General features: G+C 37.3%; 1 protein-coding gene across 1 annotated transcript in view; it reads right to left on the minus strand.

Moving 5' to 3' along the window:
• The window catches only part of LOC117339353, a 60,435-nt gene extending 33,782 nt beyond the window's left edge, over nt 1–26,653 (minus strand). The window contains exons 1-8 of the mRNA XM_033900893.1: nt 26,563–26,653; nt 13,317–13,502; nt 9,889–9,936; nt 8,024–8,084; nt 5,924–5,960; nt 5,269–5,327; nt 4,384–4,502; nt 3,915–4,107 (exon numbers count right to left, since the gene is read on the minus strand). Coding sequence (XP_033756784.1) covers nt 3,915–4,107; nt 4,384–4,502; nt 5,269–5,327; nt 5,924–5,960; nt 8,024–8,084; nt 9,889–9,936; nt 13,317–13,477 — 678 coding nt within the window. The 5' untranslated portion in view covers nt 13,478–13,502; nt 26,563–26,653. The remainder of the gene's footprint in view (nt 1–3,914; nt 4,108–4,383; nt 4,503–5,268; nt 5,328–5,923; nt 5,961–8,023; nt 8,085–9,888; nt 9,937–13,316; nt 13,503–26,562) is intronic.
• Between the last annotated feature and the right edge of the window lie 398 nt (nt 26,654–27,051).

Consider the following 27,051-nt stretch of genomic DNA (forward strand, 5'->3'; position numbering starts at 1 on the left):
TCAGTAAAGTCAGTGTGTCAGTAATGACAGTGTGTCAGTAATGACAGTGTGTCAGTAAAGTCAGTGTGTCAGTAAAGCCAGTGTGTCAGTAAAGTCAGTGGTCAGTAAAGACAGTGTGTCAGTAAAGTCAGTGTGTCAGTAAAGTTAGTGTGTCAGTAAAGTCAGTGGTCAGTAAAGACAGTGTGTCAGTAAAGTCAGTGATCAGTAAAGACAGTATGTCAGTAAAGTCAGTGGTCAGTAAAGACAGTGTGTCAGTAAAGTCAGTGTGTCAGTAAAGTCAGTGGTTAGTAAAGACAGTGGTCAGTAAAGACAGTGTGTCAGTAAAGACAGTGGTCAGTAAAGACAGTGTGTCAGTAAAGACAGTGTGTCAGTAAAGACAGTGTGTCAGTAAAGTCAGTGTGTCAGTAAAGTCAGTGTGTCAGTAAAGTTAGTGTGTCAGTAAAGTCAGTGGTCAGTAAAGACAGTGTGTCAGTAAAGTCAGTGATCAGTAAAGACAGTATGTCAGTAAAGTCAGTGGTCAGTAAAGACAGTGTGTCAGTAAAGTCAGTGTGTCAGTAAAGTCAGTGGTTAGTAAAGACAGTGGTCAGTAAAGACAGTGTGTCAGTAAAGACAGTGGTCAGTAAAGACAGTGTGTCAGTAAAGACAGTGTGTCAGTAAAGACAGTGTGTCAGTAAAGTCAGTGTGTCAGTAAAGACAGTGGTCAGTAAAGACAGTGTGTCAGTAAAGACAGTGGTCAGTAAAGACAGTGTGTCAGTAAAGACAGTGTGTCAGTAAAGACAGTGTGTCAGTAAAGACAGTGGTCAGTAAAGAGTGTGTCAGTAAAGTCAGTGGTCAGTAAAGTCAGTGGTCAGTAAAGTCAGTGGTCAGTAAAGTCAGTGGTCAGTAAAGACAGTGTTGTGTCAGTAAAGACAGTGTGTCAGTAAAGACAGTGTGTCAGTAAAGACAGTGTGTCAGTAAAGACAGTGTGTCAGTAAAGTCAGTGGTCAGTAAAGACAGTGTGTCAGTAAAGTCAGTGTGTCAGTAAAGTCAGTGGTCAGTAAAGAGAGTGTGTCAGTAAAGACAGTGGTCAGTAAAGACAGTGATCAGTAAAGTCAGTGGTCAGTAAAGACAGTGGTCAGTAAAGACAGTGTCAGTAAAGACAGTGTGTCAGTAAAGACAGTGTGTCAGTAAAGACAGTGTGTCAGTAAAGTCAGTGTGTCAGTAATGACAGTGTGTCAGTAAAGACAGTGTGTCAGTAAAGTCAGTGTGTCAGTAAAGCCAGTGTGTCAGTAAAGTCAGTGGTCAGTAAAGACAGTGTGTCAGTAAAGTCAGTGTGTCAGTAAAGTTAGTGTGTCAGTAAAGTCAGTGGTCAGTAAAGACAGTGTGTCAGTAAAGTCAGTGATCAGTAAAGACAGTATGTCAGTAAAGTCAGTGGTCAGTAAAGACAGTGTGTCAGTAAAGTCAGTGTGTCAGTAAAGTCAGTGGTTAGTAAAGACAGTGGTCAGTAAAGACAGTGTGTCAGTAAAGACAGTGGTCAGTAAAGACAGTGTGTCAGTAAAGTCAGTGGTCAGTAAAGTCAGTGTGTCAGTAATGACAGTGTGTCAGTAAAGACAGTGTGTCAGTGGGGACAGTGATCAGTAAAGTCAGTGTGTCAGTAAAGTCAGTGTGTCTGTAAAGTCAGTGTGTCTGTAAAGACAGTGTGTCAGTAAAGTCAGTGGTCAGTAAAGACAGTGTGTCAGTAAAGACAGTGGTCAGTAAAGACAGTGGTCAGTAAAGTCAGTGGTCAGTAAAGACAGTGGTCAGTAAAGACAGTGTCAGTAAAGACAGTGTGTCAGTAAAGACAGTGTGTCAGTAAAGTCAGTGTGTCAGTAATGACAGTGTGTCAGTAAAGACAGTGTGTCAGTAAAGACAGTGTGTCAGTAAAGTCAGTGTGTCAGTAAAGCCAGTGTGTCAGTAAAGTCAGTGGTCAGTAAAGACAGTGTGTCAGTAAAGTCAGTGTGTCAGTAAAGTTAGTGTGTCAGTAAAGTCAGTGGTCAGTAAAGACAGTGTGTCAGTAAAGTCAGTGATCAGTAAAGACAGTATGTCAGTAAAGTCAGTGGTCAGTAAAGACAGTGTGTCAGTAAAGTCAGTGTGTCAGTAAAGTCAGTGGTTAGTAAAGACAGTGGTCAGTAAAGACAGTGTGTCAGTAAAGACAGTGGTCAGTAAAGACAGTGTGTCAGTAAAGACAGTGTGTCAGTAAAGTCAGTGTGTCAGTAAAGACAGTGGTCAGTAAAGACAGTGTGTCAGTAAAGACAGTGGTCAGTAAAGACAGTGTGTCAGTAAAGACAGTGTGTCAGTAAAGACAGTGTGTCAGTAAAGACAGTGTGTCAGTAAAGACAGTGGTCAGTAAAGAGTGTGTCAGTAAAGTCAGTGGTCAGTAAAGTCAGTGGTCAGTAAAGTCAGTGGTCAGTAAAGTCAGTGGTCAGTAAAGACAGTGTGTCAGTAAAGTCAGTGGTCAGTAAAGAGAGTGTCTGTAAAGTCAGTGGTCAGTAAAGACAGTGTGTCAGTAAAATCAGTGTATCAGTAAAGACAGTGGTCAGTAAAGCCAGCGGTCAGTAAAGAGAGTGTGTCGGTAAAGTCAGTGTGTCAGTAAAGTCAGTGGTCAGTAAAGACAGTGGTCAGTAAAGTCAGTGGTCAGTAAAGTCAGTGGTCAGTAAAGACAGTGTGTCAGTAAAGTCAGTGTGTCAGTAATGACAGTGTGTCAGTAAAGTCAGTGGTCAGTAAAGTCAGTGTGTCAGTAATGACAGTGTGTCAGTAAAGTCAGTGTGTCAGTAAAGTCAGTGGTCAGTAAAGAGAGTGTGTCAGTAAAGTCAGTGGTCAGTAAAGACAGTGTGTCAGTAAAGACAGTGGTCAGTAAAGACAGTGTGTCAGTAAAGTCAGTGGTCAGTAAAGACAGTGTGTCAGTAAAGTCAGTGGTCAGTAAAGACAGTGTGTCAGTAAAGACAGTGTGTCAGTAAAGTCAGTGGTCAGTAAAGACAGTGTGTCAGTAAAGTCAGTGTGTCAGTAAAGTCAGTGGTTAGTAAAGACAGTGGTCAGTAAAGACAGTATGTCAGTAAAGACAGTGTGTCAGTAAAGACAGTGTGTCAGTAAGGTCGGAGTGTCAGTAAAGTCAGTGTGTCAGTAAAGACAGTGGTCAGTAAAGTCAGTGTGTCAGTAAAGACAGTGGTCAGTAAAGACAGTGTGTCAGTAAAGTCAGTGGTCAGTAAAGTCAGTGGTCAGTAAAGAGAATGTCTGTAAAGTCAGTGGTCAGTAAAGACAGTGTGTCAGTAAAATCAGTGTATCAGTAAAGACAGTGGTCAGTAAAGCCAGTGGTCAGTAAAGAGAGTGTGTCGGTAAAGTCAGTGTGTCAGTAAAGACAGTGGTCAGTAAAGTCAGTGTGTCAGTAAAGTCAGTGTGTCAGTAAAGTCAGTGTGTCAGTAAAGTCAGTGGTCAGTAAAGACAGTGGTCAGTAAAGTCAGTGCGTCAGTAAAGTCACTGTGTCAGTAAAGACAGTGTGTCAGTAAACACAGTGTGTCAGTAAAGACAGTGTGTCAGTAAAGTAGTGGTCAGTAGAGACAGTGTGTCAGTAAAGACAGTGGTCAGTAAAGTCAGTGGTCAGTAAAGTCAGTGGTCAGTAAAGTCAGTGGGGTATGTTTTACACTTTACACTATTATCACCCTCCATAAGGGTTAGTCTATCTAAATCTAAAGTAATTGAACAATTAATACATTCTTAAGAAATTCCATTGTGATCTGTCTCTATATTTGCTACATATTTTTTGGTCCTCCAAGATACAATTTATAGGATGCGATCACTAGTTTTGATGTACTCAGATAAATTCCTACACCTTGGGTGCCATTTTGTGACAAGCCATGTACGTATTCAGTGTCAGCCATGAATCATCTTTAATCGGATACCTTTTCTGCCTGTTTGTTGCCGTAGTATTGAGCAATCTTTTGTTCGTATTGGTGGAATTTCTCGGGGACCAGACGGAAGGTTCTCATCAGAAGCTCCCGTAGTGTCTCCGCTGGTACAACAGATGTATCGTCTTGTTCATCCACGCCACTGTCATGGGGGGTCGGACTGCGGATCCTACCACTGAAGGTAAATCTGGAAAACAAACATCGGCCATACTACAATCATTTCTGGTGTCTGTGGGTATACAGTCAAACTTGACATTTCAATTCTTACTGAACACTGTTAGGACTCTTTTGAATGGCTATATGGACTGAACATTTGATTTTTTGGAAATGTCGTCTCAGGCTAATGTTTGGGGTGTCGAGGCTAAATTTTGGGGGTGTCGAGGCTAACTTTTGGGGATATCGAGACTTACTTTTAAGGGTGTCGAGGCTAATTTTGGTTGCATCAATGGAAACGTAATCTTACTTTTTGTTTGTGTCGACAGGTGTGAAGACTGGAGACGGTGAAAGAGCTGACGGTGGCTCAGGAGCGCCAAGTACAGGTAGGGAGGCACACACATAGGCAAACCGGAACACCCTCAGCTCCTATAGGTACAGGAACGTCAAACCAATGTAATAACAGTTTATAGACACATCAGAACACCCTCATCTCCTATAAGTACCACAAAAGGCCCATGGGCCTTAACGGTCAACTAAATTTTGATAGATTTTAGTATATTTGACCCCTGTGATCTTGAATGAAGGTCAAGGTCATTCATTTGAACAAACTTAATAGCACTTTACCCCAGCATCCTACAAACTCAATATCAGGTATCTGGACCTATTTGTTATCAAGAAGTTGTTTAAAGAATTTAGCATATTTGAACCCTGTGACCTTGGATGAAGGTCATCCATTTGAACAAACTTTGTAGCCCTTTATCCCAGCATGCTACAGACCCAATATCTTGTCCCTGGGCCTGTTGGTTATTGAGAAGAAGTTTAAAATGTAGATTGGTTACAACATACGATGAATGACGCCGGACAAAAGGTGATGGAAATAGGTCAACTGAGACTTCATCTCAGGTGACCTAAAAAATGTCAAACAAATGTAATCTAACCAACATGTAATTATTTTTCTTAAAAACTTTCTTGCTTTCTCATTTCAGATTTGGTACCATCAACAATGCCATGTTTATGCATAACCAGACACTGATGACTCCAAGAAGGACGAATCCACTGTATGATCGAGTTTAATTCACTCTATTGTATTTTAGTTTTTATTGGACGGTACTGTGACCTTATACCTTGTGGGTTTTGTACAAATCCTTTTAACACCCGAGACAGCTGTGAAAACAGAAAAATAAAATCTTACTGTTTCATCTAATTCATTCACCCTAGTGCTGTTGTCTGTGTTGGTCTTCATCATAGCACCTATAAAATAGACAGAGAAAAAACAGGAAGTCAGAAATATCAAAATTTTTCACAAAATATTTAACAGACTAGGTGAAACATCAAAATAGAACTTCAGTCAGAATATTTGAAGAGATATTCAGAAACATATTCAGAATCTTCAACCAAAATATTTCAAGAGAAAATCAGAAACACAGAAATTTCTGGCAAAATATTTCACCTGATATTCAGAAATATCAGAACTTAAGCTAAATTATTTGAAGAGAAAGCCAGAAACATCAGAATTTCTCATGAAATAGTTCACTCTAATTATTCATGGCTGTATTTTGTTGATAATTTTTACCTTGACTATGGTATATAGGTTGATGGCACAATTAAAAATATCAAAAATTGTACAAGTGTATTGCTAAGTAATATATCTTTTCAATGACTTGGCAAAATTTATGTTCATAAAATTGAAGAAAGGTTTTGTCCGAGAATATACACATCTTGATAGAACTTACTCAGTCTATAACATTCATCGTAATTGATAATGAATGTTCCAAACAAAATAATAGAAAACTACCAGCTATGCCCCAGATTTATCTCCCTTACTCCATCACACACGACTGCCTTACCTTCTTCTATGCCAGAGTCTCTGCCATCATTCCGAACCTGTAATATAACGTACTGTTATGATTCATCCATAATTTTCAAAAGAAAGAAAAGAATTACACAGATATTATCAAAATATTATCATTTTTTTTTAAATACATATAATTTCATTCAAATTCTAGTCACCCAAATATCCAAAATTAGATATCAACTGACCAAATTTTTAAAAAAAAAATAGGATTTTATGCTTTTACAAACGATATACACGTATAAGGTTTTAGCATACCGTTATTAATTAAATGATTTGTTACTTACATATTTTATTTTTACCTTTTTAAGTTTTTTACACAGTTAACCGATCACCCCGACAGATTTAATAATGATGTCGATTATAGCCATCAGACATTTCTGATAGCCTCAATGTAATGCTATAATATCCCTGATATTTTTCAAGACAGTCCTCCTTGTTACAACATTTTTTTGACAGGAGATGTAATTTCTCTTTAAGTAACAAAATTTCAAATTATCTCCCTTGAATAACAAAATTTCAGATTTCATTAATCAATTCAGTTATAATTGTTATTATTGATAAAATTAAAGATATGCATTGTGTACTCATGTAGATAAAAGATATTTCAAAGAATTAAATAATATTTTAATTTTTTTTTTTTTTTTTTTTTTTTGAAATTTTGTTGTTTTTTCATGTGAAGTTTGCACTTTTTCAGGCTTAGCAGCTGAAGTGCAAAATTCCACATAAAATTGACATACAAACCGTCATTGAATGTCTGGAACATATCATTTGGATCATTCTTGATATTTTAGAATGAAAAAAAAATGGTTTGTAAAAAATTGTTTTTGAAACAAATCAGCACTCTTTGCCATCCTAATGGAAGACAATTCAGCACCACAACGGTTAGCTACTAGGATTCCAAGCTCTGTATAAAGCAATACCATCAACAGGGACATATAATACCATATTACATTATATATCAGGACACATCATGCTACATAAACTTGAAAAAAAAATATCAAACATCCAGTAAATAAATAGAAATCTAAAATGACAGACAATATTGTTTTTTTTTTTTCAAATTCTGTGATAAATAACACCAAACTGTTATAAATGTACCGTGATAAATTCTGGGACAAATAACACCAAACTGTTATAAATGAACTGTTGTTAACTGTGATCATCACAAAAGTTGAAGAAAAACATGTCTAGATTTGTTCACATATATTCAACAGTGATAATGATGGCTAAACATGAAATACAGTTTTACTACCGGTATATGTTTATACACAAGGGCCCAGTTGTTCAAAAGGCGATTAGCTTAATCATTTGAGTAGTGAAAATCTCATTTCTCCTTTACTTCAAATCATATGTGTGTATATTCTTCAAAATCAGCAGGTATGAAGAGACTGGTAGCTAGGTGTTGTAGTTTCAGAAAATTTTATCAAATAAGTTTTACCAGAAATTATTTTATCAAGCTTTTAAATTTGTTGTTAGATCCTAATCACTGTTTGAACAATTTATCTCAAAATGACTGTAACAAGAAAATTAACAGAAATATATTGGTGTGACAAGATACATTAGAACTCTCTATATTGTACTTGTATATAACAGGTTTTTTATCCTGTAAAATGCCCATAGGGCCTGCACGTAGGCTTTGATTCAAAGTAGAGGGTTGGGTTATTGCAGGACAATGAAAAATCCTTTTCGTAATAATTTTACTTAACTTCATTATATATAGATTGGTGTATTACCAGGCATATGCCTATTACCCAATTGCCCAATAAACCATATTTATCTGCAATAAGTCCTTTCTTTGTTACAGAATCTTGAATTTCAAAATATCAGCCTAAATGTGGTTCACAAGTAAGGCTTGCCCAATTTACGGAACTAGAAATTTACACTAGCAGAGGGGGCATATTTGAGAATAAATACAGCATATTTGAGAATAAATATATCATATTTGAGAATAATAACGGCATATTTGAGAATAAGATACAACATATTTGAGAATAAATATCATATTTCAGAATAAATACGGCATATTTCAGAATAGATACGGTATATAGATAGAGAGTGTTATTTAGGACACAAATCAATGATATGATATTACCAGTCTGACTTGGTTGAACTTGCTCTTACATCCCGTCAAAGATAGGCAGCATTTCCTCTGTCTGCAAAAATGTTTCAACAGAGAATAACGATATGGAAAATCTTTCACAAAATTGGTAAAACGGGGGCTAAATATATACAATATCAATCTACATGGAGACCCTTAAAAAGGAGTGTAAGACCAGGCGTTCCAAAAGAGTAAGAGTCTTCTGCTTCATCGATGATATCTGACATCTTGTTTTAAAATCAATTTTGGACCTTTGTCAAATGTCCAGTTTTTGTATTGTCACCAAATAGTTATACATAAATGTGTGTATATAACAAAATTTAAAACAGAGATCACAATCTATCAACTCCAACACGTTAAAGGTAGCTTAAATACTGAAAAATCATGAAAAATTTATAAATCTAGACAAGTCCTAAACAGGGTTTAAAAAGTCACCAAAAGAGATTAAAAATTTCTAGTCCTTTTAAAACTATCTCCTACATTTCTATAGGGTCCCTAGATCTTGGTCCTTTCACTGGGCTTCTAGACCCCTTAAGAAAACGAGAAAACACATTAAGTGTTAATATAAAAGGCCTGGTATTTTCTTTTTTCTTTTCTTTTTTCTTTTCATTTCCCTTTAGTCTATGTGTAGGATGTCAGAGTGTAAACTGGAGAGTATAGGTCATCTCCCTTTAGTCTATTGGTAGGATGTCAGAGTGTAAACTGGAGAGTATAGGTTATCTCCCTTTAGTCTATTGGTAGGATGTCAGAGTGTAAACTGGAGAGTATAGGTTATCTCTCTTTAGTCTATTGGTAGGATGTCAGAGTAGTGTAAACTGGAGAGTATAGGTTATCTCCCTTTAGTCTATTGGTAGGATGTCAGAGTAGTGTAAACTGGAGAGTATAGGTTATCTCCCTTTAGTCTATTGGTAGGATGTCAGAGTGTAAACTGGAGAGTATAGGTTATCTCCCTTTAGTCTATTGGTAGGATGTCAGAGTGTAAACTGGAGAGTATAGGTTATCTCTCTTTAGTCTATTGGTAGGATGTCAGAGTGTAAACTGGAGAGTATAGGTCATCTCCCTTTAGTCTATTGGTAGGATGTCAGAGTAGTGTAAACTGGAGAGTATAGGTTATCTCCCTTTAGTCTATTGGTAGGATGTCAGAGTGTAAACTGGAGAGTATAGGTTATCTCCCTTTAGTCTATTGGTAGGATGTCAGAGTGTAAACTGGAGAGTATAGGTTATCTCCCTTTAGTCTATTGGTAGGATGTCAGAGTGTAAACTGGAGAGTATAGGTCACCTTATACTAGCTAAGGCCGTTGGGATTTTCTCTTTTGTCTACAGCAAGGATATTTACTTTGATCCTGCAACTGCCACTGCATTGTCGGAATACACCCACCGTATATATTTTTGCTGTATACGGCAGTGATGGAAAACAGCAGTATTTTGGAATCTTAAATTAGCATGTGCGTTATTTCAACTGACCTACTTCCAAGTGAAACAACGTTTAAAAGGCGAACATATTTGGATCATTGTTGATACCGTTTTACTTCAAATGATTATTTTTTATTACTGTTGCAGGATAAGTAGAATACATGGTCAGTGTCTCAAAATATAAGCTGTATTTTTGGCTCGGGACAGAAAGACAAAAGTGGCTCGCTACTTTTGTCTTTCTGTACCCTTGCCAAATACAGCTTATATTTTGAGACACGGACAATGAATTCTCTATTAATGGCAAGATGTCACTTAAGCTGCAGCGCCATCATGGAGAAAGTATTTTTCCTAACTCCTGAAATTGAATAGGAAGAGTACTTTAAACAATGGATAGTATCTATTACGTTATAGTATCAGATGAGCTAAGAATAGTGATTCATACTTACTCCAGATCACCGAAGTATCTGTGTATAGTCTTGATAGTTTTCCCATGTCTGTAAAACATATGCATGACTCAGTATTTTGCAAGAAAAAACCATGCTTTGGTAATCAATATTACTGATGTAATCCTCAAATGACAAATACAAGTGTATGTGTGTGTAGGCTACAAGTACACGTACATATTGACGTAATTACATGGAATATTTGACAATGTTTTACAACATATACATGATTTAAGCATCTATTTCAAACATCTGATTTTCTATATTTTGAAACTTAAGACTAAATTGTGTAAGAAAACAAAGATTCTAGAAAACATATATTATTGACAGAAAATTTCTTTAAAAAAAATCTGTCATTCAAACGCAATTGTCTACATGTCGTACTACAAGTTGTCGCTACATGTATCAGATGCGATACCACATCAGATGAAAGCTTACTTCGAGCGTCTGCTACAGTGGCTTTAGTCTAACTACATGATAAATGTCTTAAACTTTAAGAAATACATGATGACTCTCATGAAAATTGGAGCATTTCCATTTTTTGGTCAGATTGTCATAAGAGAATAACCAAAAAATACGACTTTTCCAACCAAATAAAACAAATTTCTTTAACATGATTTAAGAGAAAATGGTTTTGGTTTTTGAATTTTTACCCCATTAAACAAAATACCCTATTAAGTGTTACCCGGTTAAGTGGAAGGTACTGTATTGTAGAAACAAACTCAATTTGGTTACAAGTAATGTGCACATGTGTAGAGAGACAAGAATTAAGTTACTGTAAACGTACATATTTTAGCGGTAATTTAATTTTAGCGCTTTTCGCGCTGGAAGCCTTGCGCTAAATCATGATTGCGCTAATTACTTTTTGTACGTTCTATTTCTATAGAAAGTTCTGTGGATGCGCTAATTCATCATTGCGCTAACTGGCTAAAATCTGCAAATGCGCTAAAATTTGATTGCGCTAAAATAAATATGTTTACAGTACATTACGCATGTCTAGTCGACTTTGCTCAACCAATTGGTCCGACTACATCAACTAGACTTCGTTTGCACATGCGTCACCATTTGAAAGCATGGCAGTGATTGGTTATTGTTTATACGCATACGTAATCACATTAGACAGAACAGCCAGACTATAGTTAATATCCGACACTCGAAGTAGGCAGATGTCATTACACACAAAATTCTGGGAATCCCGTTAAATACCAAAACACAAACTCATATTCCTCTGGTTTCCATTTCTAACTTAAAAGCTACTCTTTTAATTGATGAATTTTGTTTTTAATTTTAAGCAACAGAAATGCATTACTTATTGTAAGAGAAAAAATCATCTTTAGAATTCTAGTTTTTCTCACTGTAATGTTGTAATGGATGTTAAAACTAGATCTATATCTTAACCTACGAATAATGAAGTTTAGTTTTGCACTCTTATTGTCATGGCAAATGTACTTATTCAATATTTTTATATATGTATGTATACATGTACATCTGCTGGTTCATGATGATACTTTCTGGCACCTTGCCAACACACCATCGCTCCAAAAGTTCACCTGTTGATATGAACTTACACTGACTGGTATATATTTATATATACATATATACAGGTACCTCATAATCAAATAAATAATGTGTTGATCTTGAGCAGATCAGGGGTGCAGAGCCTTGAAGTATACTAGCGGTGTATGTAAACCCAGGTACTTGCCAACTTGTAATTTCTAAGGAGAAGGTTGAGCACATACAAGAGACGTACATTTATAGATCTCCTTTTGACAAACTTGTACCTATATACAATTTTTAGGTTGTTCTCTCTCTTGGACTAGTTGTATTTTTAAAATTATGCAAAATAAAGATTTTTCAACTTGTTGAGTCTAAATTAATTGTCTCAAGTATTGAGGGCTATAGCAAGTATGTGGTTATCTCCCTTGAACAGTACTTGTTGAAAAGCCCTGGATTTAATCTATCAATATTCATTTGTTAAATTTCTTAACTTCAAATGGTCTGTAATAAAATATTTCAGAATTGAAGGAAAGTTCCTTTAAATGACAGTTTTCTTAATCAGTAATCCACTAATGGTTTCCTATGGAAAAGTAATTTTAAAAAATTTTCAAGTTGATTAAACTATTTATTTTATCATCTGTGTTTCTCAATAAAAAGGTCTCACACAACTAATGTTCTACTATATGTTATTACTAGTGACTCCATCCCCTCAATCGCTCCTTTGAAGTTAAAATGTATCAAATTGAAGTCTGAAGTTTTTGCTAACTGAGAACTGATACACACAAATGTAGGTTTAATGACATATAAGTGCAGACAGTCCTTGAAACATTAAACCTGATGCTTACAGCGATGGAGAAATTCCCATCTGGGGATTCCCGCCTTTTTCACCAGTAGTATATAGAGTACGTCATTCCATTTTCAGTAGGATTGTATATATTTGTTTTTCAAATCTCAAGACATCACTCTATACTCTCGTATAGGAAGTACTTATTCTTGTTTACTGAAAAATATAGCTACAAACCTCAGAAACAAATTTTCTTTAAGGACTTGGCTGATTTTAGTTGTGTGAGGCCTATGACATCTGACTACACTACATATGCACTATGCAGTGGCCAATGAAATTCTCCATTACACCAATATTTACATATTACAATACCGTTTCAGTATCAAATCCTCAGCTCAGATCAAATTGTCAAAAGGGCATACAGGATATTTTATTCATCACAATGATTTTATTTAATTTTTTTTTTTTTTTTTTTTCCATTACATCAAGCATGACTCTCCAAACTGACCTATTTCTGCTTTGATAATATCCTTATTAAAATGACTCTTCTATCAAAATATTCATAAAAAAATCAATTTCATTTGCTCAAAATTTGGAAATAGAAGGTGTCTTCTTATCTGACTCCAAAGTAGAAAAAAAAAGGTAAAATATTTGACTCCTTAGAAAGACCTCGAGTGATCTTGGCGACCACCATCCAATGACCTTCGTCGCTATAATAATGATATTTTCTCGAATTTTCTCTTCTTCCTCTTCATAATTTGAAAACAAGAGGAACTTACATATTAAATCTGAGAGAGTTCCATCAAGAACTCTCTGAGAAATAAAGTTAACAAACTTCAGCTACATGCAAGAGGAATCTAAATTAAATTCAAGAAATATTTATTAAGAACTCTCTGAGATATTGCAGTAACAAGTTTCAACTGACAAAATCAAAATGTTTTCATATTAGTCTCAAAATAGAGCATGCACAACTATAGGGACCTCCCTGAACCTACATATGATATTTGAGGAAGATCCATGAAAAAAACTTTGAGAAATAGCGATAAAAAACTTCAACCGTCAAAATTCAAAATCTAAAATTGTGGGTATAAAAAAGTCTTTTTCTAAATATTTAACTCCAAATTCGGAAATCAAAAGTCTTTAGACTCACCTGAGAAGTCGGCTACCTGCATCAGGTGAGTGGAGGTTGAGGTCGTTACTGTCCGTCAGATCTAGGCGTGTCCACAACCTCTCCTCACTGTCAGCAATCTGTTGTAACACTGGCCTTGGCTTCAGCAGCTGAGGGGTGGGCATCCTTGATTTAGCCATCATGGGACTGAGTCTACTTCTGTTTCATCTAGAACATATCAAACCGCCGACAAATGACATTTCTTCTGTACACACATCACAACAATTGTGATGTAAGTCTTTAAACATACTAGTACTACTCAAGTCGCTTTTTGGATGGTTTATTTTCATGGTTTTACCAAAAATTTAAAGCAAACAGTACATGTATTTTTTGTGGAAAGTATGAAATGAATCATATTTTCATGATTTTGTTCTATCCTTGACAACAGCAACAAAAATTCGCCTGAATCCCTTGAAAACGAAAACTTTACAGGACATAGATATTGTGAGAATTTATGTAATAAAATTAAATGTCCAGTGTTTGTACGCAAAATGCGGCTTTCTGATTGGTTGAGATTCTGAAAATGGTGCAAAATATGTGACGTCACAATACGGCCATTGACATTGCGTATTGGTTTATTGTATGTGATTTCATACAGTTTGCAATTTTTTTAAGACTTTTTTTATTTCATACCCCAATGAAACTAAAAGAAAATGACCTCAATTATTATGGAATTCATGAAATTATTTTCATGATTCTATATCAAATTTAAATAGTATAAAGTATAAATCTGCCCCTTTCAATTTGATTTGAGATATGTAGCATACCATTACGGACGGACGGACAACGGACGGACGACGGACGCTGCGCCATGACATAAGCTCACCGGACCTTCGGTCCAGTACAGATGATATATACAAATCATTCTAGTATAGGGTATGTACTGCTGTAGTACATCCATGAGTATTGATGACTTACCTACTATATTCAGACTTATATCCAAATAAAATCACACACTCGATCTTACCGGTATTATCAAACCACATCTAAATATGACAAGTAAACACGTAAACATGCTGTATCTGCACAGGTGTTAAAACAAGGGACCATTATCTGATGCAAATGTATTATTACGTGTACATGTAATTATATGATACCAGCATGTAAGGAGACATTATATATCACATGCCATATTTATCCGACATTAAATCCATGTCTGGTAATAAACCCGGTATATTACTGATCAAAGTTTACATATTTAACATATATAATCAAAGTTTGAAGATATCAGTCTCTGAATGTGGTAATTGTGCTGCAGTGTATGAGATATAAGATAGTAAATCAGGTTACACTTCACACACATGTACATATATATATATATGTATTTATTACCCGATATGTACAGTCAGCCCATACTTAGATATATATATATATTTAAAACAGAATTTATGATCTACAATTCACTATCAACATTAGATATACTTTTTATTTTTAGAATTTCTCTCTATATCACCTATATCAACTTAACCTGAAAAATTACTGAAGACCTGAAAAGTTTATAATACAAACAGCTAAGGGCTAATTTCATCACCCTGGCTCCCACATACAAAAGTATCAAGGGGAATAACTCCAAAGGAAATGACAATCAATGCCAAGGTTCAAGAAATAATTGATAGAGGAAGCAGCATAACTCTGGAAAATCATCATGGACAGAAATCATACAAGGGACATAACTCTTAAGAAAATTATTGGAATGAAAAATAAATCACACGTTCAAGATTTCTTTTGATTCCGATAGCATGCATCAAGTTTCAAATAAATTAGTTGAAAGCGTAATGTGGTAAGCAGAGTTTCTCTGGACAAAGTATGAATGACAATCTTCAACATTTGGAAAATGCCTCAGAAAAGTCATTGTAATAAAAAATCCATATGTACACAACTATCTTTAAGTATCTGATAAATTTATCTTGTCACAGTGTGTTAAAAGTTTCATGGAAATAGGTTGAGAGAATACTGGTAAGAATTACAAATTACTACCTAAAGACAGATGGACAAAAAGACTGATTAAAAGACAGATAGAAAGACAGATAGAAAGATGGAAAGTCGGATAGAAAGACCCGTTCAGTACATGTATACACAACACACTAGCTTCACTACAGGGAAATAATAACCTGTCAATATTTCTCAGAGGAGTTTTAATTTGTTGTGGTATGCCTTAAAAACAGTCAAACATAGACAGGCACCAATGGGAAGGACAGGCACCGATGGGAAGGACAGGCACCAATGGGAAGGACAGGCACCGATGGGAAGGACAGACACCAATGGGAAGGACAGGCACCGATGGGAAGGACAGGCACCGATGGGAAGGACAGGCACCAATGGGAAGGACAGACACCAATGGGAAGGAGAGACACCAATGGGAAGGACAGACACCAATGGGAAGGACAGACACCAATGGAAGGACGGACACCAATGGGAAGGACATACACCAATGGAAGGACAGACAACAATGGGAAGGACACATCGATGGGAAGGACACATCGATGGGAAGGACAGACATCAATGGGAAGGACACATCGATGGGAAGGACACATCGATGGGAAGGACAGACATCAATGGGAATGACAGACACCAATGGGAAGGACAGACACCAATGGGAAGGACAGACACCAATGGGAAGGACAGACACCAATGGGAAGGACAGGCACCAATGGGAAGGACAGACACCAATGGGAAGGACAGACATCAATGGGAAGGACAGACACCAATGGGAAGGACAGACACCAATGGGAAGGACAGGCATCAATGGGAAGGACAGGCACCAATGGGAAGGACAGACACCAATGGGAAGGACAGGCATCAATGGGAAGGACAGGCACCAATGGGAAGGACAGACATCAATGGGAAGGACAGACACCAATGGGAAGGACAGACACCAATGGGAAGGACAGGCATCAATGGGAAGGACAGGCACCAATGGGAATGACAGACACCAATGGGAAGGACAGACACCAATGGGAAGGACAGACATCAATGGGAAGGACAGACATCAATGGGAAGGACAGACATCAATGGGAAGGACAGACACCAACGGGAAGGACAGACACCAATGGGAAGGACAGACATCAATGGGAAGGACAGACATCAATGGGAAGGACACATCGATGGGAAGGACAGACATCAATGGGAAGGACAGACATCAATGGGAATGACAGACACCAATGGGAAGGACAGACACCAATGGGAAGGACAGACATCAATGGGAATGACAGACACCAATGGGAAGGACAGGCACCAATGGGAAGGACAGACACCAATGGGAAGGACAGACATCAATGGGAAGGACACATCGATGGGAAGGACAGACATCAATGGAAAGGACAGGCACCAATGGGAAGGACAGACATCAATGGGAAGGACAGACATCAATGGGAAGGACACATCGATGGGAAGGACAGACATCAATGGGAAGGACAGACATCAATGGGAATGACAGACACCAATGGGAAGGACAGACACCAATGGGAAGGACAGACATCAATGGGAAGGACACATCGATGGGAAGGACAGACATCAATGGGAAGGACAGACATCAATGGGAAGGACAAACACTGATGGGAAGGACAGACAACAATGGGAAGGACAGACAACAATGGGAAGGACACATCGATGGGAAGGACAGACACCAATGGGAAGGACAGACATCAACGGGAATGACAGGCACCAATGGGAAGGACACACCGATGGGAAGGACAGACATCAATGGGAATGACAGACACCAATGGGAAGGACAGACATCAATGGGAATGACAGACACCAATGGGAAGGACAGGCACCAATGGGAAGGACAGACACCAATGGGAAGGACAGACACCAATGGGAAGGACAGACACCAATGAGAAGGACAGGCACCAATGGGAAGGACAGACACCAATGGGAAGGACAGACACCAATGGGAAGGACAGACACCAATGGGAAAGACAGGCACCAATGGGAAGGACAGACACCAATGGGAAGGACAGACACCAATGGGAAGGACAGACACCAATGGGTAGGACAGACACCAATGGGAAGGACAGACACCAATGGGAAGGACAGGCACCAATGGAAAGGACAGACACCAATGGGAAGGACAGGCACCAATGGGAAGGACAGACACCAATGGGAAGGACAGACATCAATGGGAAGGACAGACACCAATGGGAAGGACAGACACCAATGGGAAGGACAGGTACCAATGGGAAGAACAGACACCAATGGGAAGGACAGACATCAACGGGAAGGACAGACACCAATGGGAAGCACAGACACCAATGGGAAGCACAGACATCAACGGGAAGGACAGGCACCAATGGGAAGGACAGACACCAATGGGAAGGACAGACATCAACGGGAAGGGCAGACACCAATGGGAAGCACAGACACCAATGGGAAGGACAGACACCAATGGGAAGGACAGGCACCAATGGGAAGGACAGGCACCAATGGGAAGGACAGGCACCAATGGGAAGGACAGACACCAATGGGAAGGAGACAGCATTAGGTCCATAAAGGTCCATCAAATAATGATTTAAGTGATGCCTTTTCAACACGTGTGAATGTGGGTGTATGTGTTGACACCTTCTTCTTACTTGTAATGAAAAATCTTGAAAAATGAAAAAAAAAACAACTTTAAATCATAATTTTTAATAAAGTTTTCCTGCAGTTTTTGCTTTTAGCCTGGCTCCTAGAGACTGCCAGACCTGAAATCTGGAAACATCCTTATTCAATTCTATCTAATTGTACATTTTCATTTTCAGATAATATCACAATACCTTTTACTTTGAAATTTGTGTTTTATGAAAGACAAAGCTGACTTCTTTTTAATTTCAGATAAACTTTGAATTCATTCATTGCATCTTCAGACTGAAACAGTCATCCTTTCTATTTCACAGGTGATTTTACTGAGGAAAAGTGCAAATCTTCTCTGCATAATTATAGTACACTTAGTTTATGATTGTAATCAATCATGTACTTCATGGTGTCAACTCAGTACTCTATTTGTTTCAAACTCTGAAATGATTTATATCGACTCTCCCGCTATTTATTCGTAACTCATCTATAGATCTATAAATAGATATTATATATTGCAGACAACCTGCATATGTTCAATGACCCCTACACAAACAGAAATGTAAAACTGTCGATTCCAGGGACATAAAATCTCAATACTGCTCTACCATTAACACCTAGATACTGCAGGTTTGTTGTTTCCCTGTACCTGCAGGGGAGATAATCAACATCGGCGTATGGCAAAAGTTTGATAAATGGTGTCGGGCTAGAAATCCTATGAAATATGGATACTTTAAATCAAATCTAGAGCAAATAATTACAAGGTTTTTTTCATTATAATTATCATATTATCTTTTTTTTTTCTTTCTTTTTTTTATATTTTATCACATTACAACACAAACATTAACATTGAAGACAGGCAGCATGACAAACCAGTCTGTTAGACAGTGGTGTGTTTGTATATCATTGTGCATAGTAAATGTCTCTACATGTTATTTACAACCACTAGTCAATACATATCAACATAACAACATAAGTTGTTGATGTTTACTTGGATCATCTTGATGAATTAAAAAGTTCAATTTACTTGGTTAGAAATAAACTATGTAATTTTAGAGAGTAAGGTTCTGTTATTAGCATACACACTTAAGGTGGATACTGACACTAGTAGTTTTAAAATAAACAGAAGAGTTCCGTTTGAATTTAGCACTCTGCTTTTTTTCCTAGCAAAATGCTGCTTATAACTGTACGTTATTTTGCTGTTTTTTTTCACTTGTTTGGGATGGGACATTTTTGCCCCTTTGAAGAAATTGGTGAGTTGGGAAGTAAATTTCAGAAATAAACTTCAAATTTTGGGTATTGAGCTTAAAATCAAAATACATTTATGTAATTTCAAGAAACCACTGACTGCCTATATATACTTATAGTTATCCCCTACAACAGATTATACCTGTATATAAAGATGAGTAACACCACTTAATCCAATACAAAATGTTATGTATGATTTACATCCCCCCTGTTGTTACAGATTATTATGGGTTATATCTAAATATAGAGTCTATATATCAGTGGAAAATGAATTATGACTAAACTTATGTCCCTAAAGATGTCATATCATGAGTTTGGTTCAAATCCTTGTGCAAGTTCACGTTTTAACCTTCTAGTGTTAAAAACTAGGTCAATGTGTACACTCTGTATACAAAAATACATCCTGATTTCCATGAACTCATCAAAATGTTCACAAACATCACCTCTTATACGAGTATTTGTTTCAGCATTTCTAGAGTTATAATTCTGATATAAGCTCTTATCCAATTTTATCATTATTGTCAAGGTCATCTAAAGTGTATAGATAACATACACAAAGTGATCATATAGAACAATGTCACATTAGTATGCGACCATATACACAGTACGTCTGACAATATACACGGTACGTCTGACACTATACACAGTACGTCTGACACTATACACAGTACGTCTGACAATATACACGGTACGTCTCATACTATACACGGTACGTCTGACACTATACACAGTACGTCTCACACTATACACAGTACACTATACACGGTACGTCTGACACTATACACAGTACGTCTCACACTATACACGGTACGTCTCACACTATACACGGTACGTCTGACACTATACACGGTACGTCTCACACTATACACGGTACGTCTCACACTATACACAGTACGTCTGACACTATACACGGTACGTCTGACACTATACACGGTACGTCTGACACTATAAACAGTACGTCTGACACTATACACGGTACGTCTGACACTATACACGGTACGTCTGACACTATACACAGTACGTCTGACACTATACACAGTACGTCTCACACTATACACAGTACGTCTGACACTATACACGGTACGTCTGACACTATACACGGTACGTCTGACACTATACACGGTACGTCTCACACTATACACGGTACGTCTCACACTATACACGGTACGTCTCACACTATACACGGTACGTCTCACACTATACACGGTACGTCTCACACTATACACGGTATGTCTCACACTATACACGGTACGTCTGACACTATACACGGTACGTCTGACACTATACACGGTACGTCTCACACTACACACAGTACGTCTGACACTATACACAGTACGTCTGACACTATACACAGTACGTCTCACACTACACACAGTACGTCTGACACTATACACGGTACGTCTGACACTATACACAGTACGTCTGACACTATACACGGTACGTCTGACACTATACACAGTACGTCTCACACTATACACGGTACGTCTGACACTATACACAGTACGTCTCACACTATACAACGGTACGTCTGACACTATACACGGTACGTCTGACACTATACACTGTATGTCTGACACTATACACGGTACGTCTGACACTATACACTGTACGTCTGACACTATACACGGTACGTCTGACACTATACACGGTACATCTGACACTATACACGGTAAGTCTGACACTATACACGGTACGTCTGACACTATACACAGTACGTCTGACACTATACACAGTACGTCTGACACTAAACACAGTACGTCTGACACTATACACAGTACGTCTGACACTATACACAGTACGTCTGACACTATACACGGTACGTCTCACACTATACACGGTACGTCTCACACTATACACGGTACGTCTCACACTATACACAGTACGTCTGACACTATACACAGTACGTCTCACACTATACACGGTACGTCTGACACTATACACGGTACGTCTGACACTATACACGGTATGTCTGACACTATACACGGTATGTCTGACACTATACACGGTACGTCTCACACTATACACGGTATGTCTCACACTATACACGGTACGTCTGACACTATACACAGTACGTCTGACACTATACACAGTACGTCTGACACTATACACGGTACGTCTGACACTATACACAGTACGTCTGACACTATACACGGTACGTCTGACACTATACACAGTACGTCTCACACTATACACAGTACATCTGACACTATACACGGTACGTCTGACACTATACACGGTACGTCTGACACTATACACAGTACGTCTCACACTATACACAGTTCGTCTGACACTATACACGGTACGTCTCACACTATACACAGTACGTCTGACACTATACACAGTACGTCTGACACTATACACGGTACGTCTCACACTATACACAGTACGTCTGACACTATACACAGTACGTCTGGCACTATACACGGTACGTCTGACACTATACACAGTACGCCTGACACTATACACGGTACATCTCACACTATACACGGTACGTCTCACACTATACACGGTACGTCTGACAATATACACAGTACGTCTGACACTATACACGGTACGTCTCACACTATACACGGTACGCCTGACACTATACACGGTACATCTCACACTATACATGGTACGTCTCACACTATACACAGTACGTCTCACACTATACACAGTACGTCTCACACTATACACAGTAAATCTGACACTATACACAGTACGTCTCACACTATACACAGTACGTCTGACACTATACACGGTACGTCTCACACTATACACGGTACGTCTCACACTATACACGGTACATCTCACACTATACACAGTAGGTTGTGTAGCCTCACCATCAGATAGTTTGTATACACAGCCTCACCATCAGATAGTTTGTATACATAGCCTCACCATCAGATAGTTTGTATAGCCTCACCGTCAGATAGTTTGTATACACAGCCTCACCGTCAGATAGTTTGTATACACAGCCTTACCATCAGATAGTTTGTATACACAGCCTCACCGTCAGATAGTTTGTATACATAGCCTCACCATCAGATAGTTTGTATACACAGCCTCACCATCAGATAGTTTGTATACACAGCCTCACCATCAGATAGTTTGTATACATAGCCTCACCGTCAGATAGTTTGTATACACAGCCTCACCGTCAGATAGTTTGTATACATAGCCTCACCATCAGATAGTTTGTATACACAGCCTCACCGTCAGATAGTTTGTATACATAGCCTCACCATCAGATAGTTTGTATACATAGCCTCACCATCAGATAGTTTGTATACATAGCCTCACCATCAGATAGTTTGTATACACAGCCTCACCATCAGATAGTTTGTATACATAGCCTCACCATCAGATAGTTTGTATAGCCTCACCGTCAGATAGTTTGTATACATAGCCTCACCATCAGATAGTTTGTATACACAGCCTTACCATCAGATAGTTTGTATACACAGCCTCACCGTCAGATAGTTTGTATACATAGCCTCACCATCAGATAGTTTGTATACACAGCCTCACCATCAGATAGTTTGTATACATAGCCTCACCATCAGATAGTTTGTATACATAGCCTCACCATCAGATAGTTTGTATACACAGCCTCACCATCAGATAGTTTGTATACACAGCCTCACCATCAGATAGTTTGTATACATAGCCTCACCATCAGATAGTTTGTATACATAGCCTCACCATCAGATAGTTTGTATACACAGCCTCACCATCAGATAGTTTGTATACACAGCCTCACCATCAGATAGTTTGTATACACAGCCTCACCGTCAGATAGTTTGTATACACAGCCTCACCGTCAGATAGTTTGTATACATAGCCTCACCATCAGATAGTTTGTATACACAGCCTCACCATCAGATAGTTTGTATACACAGCCTCACCATCAGATAGTTGGTTTTGCTTCACCATCAGATAGTTTGTATACACAGCCTCACCGTCAGATAGTTTGTATACATAGCCTCACCATCAGATAGTTTGTATACACAGCCTCACCGTCAGATAGTTTGTATACACAGCCTCACCATCAGATAGTTTGTATACACAGCCTCACCATCAGATAGTTTGTATACACAGCCTCACCATCAGATAGTTTGTATATATAACCTCACCATCAGATAGTTTGTATACACAGCCTCACCATCAGATAGTTTGTATACATAGCCTCACCATCAGATAGTTTGTATATATAACCTCACCATCAGATAGTTTGTATAACCTCACCATCAGATAGTTTGTATACACAGCCTCACCATCAGATAGTTTGTATACACAGCCTCACCATCAGATAGTTTGTATACACAGCCTCACCATCAGATAGTTTGTATACACAGCCTCACCGTCAGATAGTTTGTATACACAGCCTCACCATCAGATAGTTTGTATAGCCTCACCATCAGATAGTTTGTATAGCCTCACCATCAGATAGTTTGTATAGCCTCACCATCAGATAGTTTGTATAACCTCACCATCAGATAGTTTGTATAGCCTCACCATCAGATAGTTTGTATAACCTCACCATCAGATAGTTTGTATAGCCTCACCATCAGATAGTTTGTATAGCCTCACCATCAGATAGTTTGTATAACCTCACCATCAGATTAACTGCCTTATGACTGAAACACATATATATATATCTATTGTAACCACAAACTACCTTTAACATTAAGTAACAAAAGACCAGGAAATAAATCCAGTCATTGTTATGGAAAATTGGTGTAAATCTAGCTGAGTGTCTGTCAATGACTAAATATATGTACCAAGATAATTGACACTATTTTTATGAAATGTTATACAAGGAAGAATTCTTTCTTTGGGCTAGTCTAAAGAAGTCTACACAAGGAACAGTTAAACCAATCATGATTTGAAACAGGCTGGATTTCAATCTATACATTATACGCATCCAGAATTGTACTGTAAACTGAGAATCAACACTACAGCAGATTTACAATTTGTGTATCACAGCATAGACAAAATTAATTTCAAAATAAATATGTTCAATCTCAGCTGTAAATCTCAACTTTACTTAATTGAAAATTTATTGTTACATGTCCCTGTGCCACAATACAAACACAGGTAATGTAAATTCTCTTTGTGTTAATCAAAACATTAGAGTGCTGGATTGTGAACCTGTAATTGAAAACTCATCATTACATGTCCCTGTGCTGTATCTGCTTCTGATGTACTAGCTCAAATGGTTAGTATCAGTCTATAAAGTTCTCAGGCCCTTGTTTTGAATCAAGGCATCTTGTTGTATCACTATTTATCTTTCCTATTACAGGGTACATACGTATTTGTACCAATGAAAATATCTTCGGGCTTCACCATTTGTTTAGGAAATAGAGAGGAGTGTTGCCATGTTGGATTTCGCTAACACCTATGGCCAGGAAGCTCAATTAGTTAGAGCGTCCTGGTCCATATGACGTTCAGAAGTCACAGGTCAACTTCGAGTCTGCATGGTCTTCACAGATATCCTCTCATTTTACACTGATTTGCATACATGCCATACTTTTTGGATACCATTAAGAGAGATTAATGATTATTTTAAGGGTTTTTTCTCTGAAATAAGGGTGATTGGTAAGCGAGATGAATATCAACATTTTCATTCAACTTTAAAGGCAATAAATTAATTTTGAAATTTATAAAGAATATTGATATTTATTGGAGACATTAATCATATATGAAAACAATGAAAAGTTGTATAGGGTAAAATGCAATAGAATACATTTTAATAATCTTCAATTATTTTTCATTTTCTTATTTAACACAACTTTGTGTATATTACATCAAAGCTTTTGAAAAGGTTACAATGGTAACATGTGCTAAAGATTCAGAAAAGCTGTTTCATTTATCAGTTTGAATTTTCCATAAATGTGAAAGCAAGAGAAATGTAAAAATTGCCATTAATTGGCTTTCCAGTGGAGTCCCTAATGAAGGACCATTTAGATCTTAACATATTCCAAGTGCCATGAGAGCTGAATAAAGATGTCTGTTGTAGGAGTCTATATAATTAACCCACTACAGTAAATCTTATCACAAAAAATCCAGATTCTGTATATTGTCTCTGTCAGGGCGAGTATGGTCAGTGTAACATCATGAATGACCACTGTGACTAACAGTTGTGCTAGTTTTGTTAGTATTACAAAAAAAAAAAAAGAAAAAAAAAAGTCCATTGGGTTTCATCATACTTTCACTGATCTATGATACATTATGTTTCATTACAAACACATGTGACTTTTTGGTCTGACCAGGCTCTGAATCACTGATCATCAGTCCTAAATAAACAAAGAATGATTAAAGTCTATTAACAAACAGGGTTAAAGTTTGTAAGCAACTTGTCTTTAATTCATGTTGATAGTATATTATAGCAACAAACATCAAACTAACCAGAGCTTTATGTGAAGGCTATGTCCAACTTGTCTGTCATCTCATTTTTAGGCAGTGCCAATTTCATTTAAGCATTGATGTCATTTTTTTTTAGTTTCATCGGGGTATGAAACAAATTTTGTTTGCAAACTGTATGAATCCGCGTAGCGGATTCTTACAGAAGTTTGCAAACAAAATTAGTTTCATACCCCGATGAAACTAAAAAATAATTGACATCAACGCTTATAATTAATTTTTGAAAACGATTTTCTAATTTAAAACATGTTTTATGTACAATTTTACTGGTTTTAAATGGGATTCTTTTTCTCAAATCAATACGCAACGTCAATTGTCGTATTGTGACGTCACATTTTTCGCGCCATTCTCGGAATTTCTTTCATAGGAGAATGAAAAGAATTTTTCGACCAATCACATTTGAGTATTTACCATGAAAACAAAGGAAAATTAATTATATAAGTATTAGTCAGATATTAATTTAACAGAGTTTCCCTCCAGATTGTGGAAGTGATGTGTGTACCTGTCAAACCTCAAATTTTGAACAAGGGTCTCGTTATTTCAGTAAATACAATCTCATTTCAGTACAAATGTTGAATTGGTCAAACTGCATTTTTTTAATGAAATAGATTAGTTTTTGTTTATGTTGTTTGTTTTTAAAACTTAGTTGATTAAAGTACATGGTGCTGTGGAAAGACGGTTGGGTCCTGTGTAATTTTAAGTAGGAACAGCTGAGGAAGGCTTTCCAAACTTTGAAGGTCTCCCGTTTCTATATGGTTTCATTGCAATATCACAGATGAAATTTATCTTTCCCTACACATTGAATATGCGCGACAGCTGTTTTATCATAGACGTAAACACAATCGCTACTTGTAAGCTTTTATATTGGCAAGTGCGTAAACTGGGTAGTTTATTTTTGGTTATTTTGTAACATTTTCTGAATTTTTCGATCGCACAGTACTTACTTGCTGAATCCTTAAGATATAATAGAAGCCAATATGATATACCCTTTGAAATGCGTCTCAATTACACAAGAATATCTTACATCTATTGGTGGAACCTTTCCCATCGCTTCAATCTTGTAAACTCCCGTTTTGACAGGAAGCCATCGATGTGTCGCCATTTTGTTCAAAGCGAAAGTCACATGATACAGTAAAAATAAGTCAACTTTAATAAAGAATATGCGATTATGTTATTCATTAATATATCATTACATTTAGTTCTTCAAATATATAATATAAATAATATTGAAAAGCTATCTTGAACGATAAAATATGTTTCTAAATGCTAAAAATTATTGGTTGATATAAAATTAGGAATAACGTGATATGATTATGCGCGAAACGAAATTAGGTATAATGTGTTCTGATCGACCGGATGCAATATATGCTAAAATTCATATTTATATTTTGATTTTGTTATGACTTTTCTTGACTGAGTTAATGATAATGCTAGCCAAGGATATATCGTGTGATATTGCAAAAGTTTATCCTAACATCTAAAGTAGCATATCATACGGCTCATTTTGTTAAGT

The sequence above is a fragment of the Pecten maximus genome, chromosome 12, assembly GCF_902652985.1.
Source record: "Pecten maximus chromosome 12, xPecMax1.1, whole genome shotgun sequence".
NCBI lineage: Eukaryota > Metazoa > Mollusca > Bivalvia > Pectinida > Pectinidae > Pecten > Pecten maximus.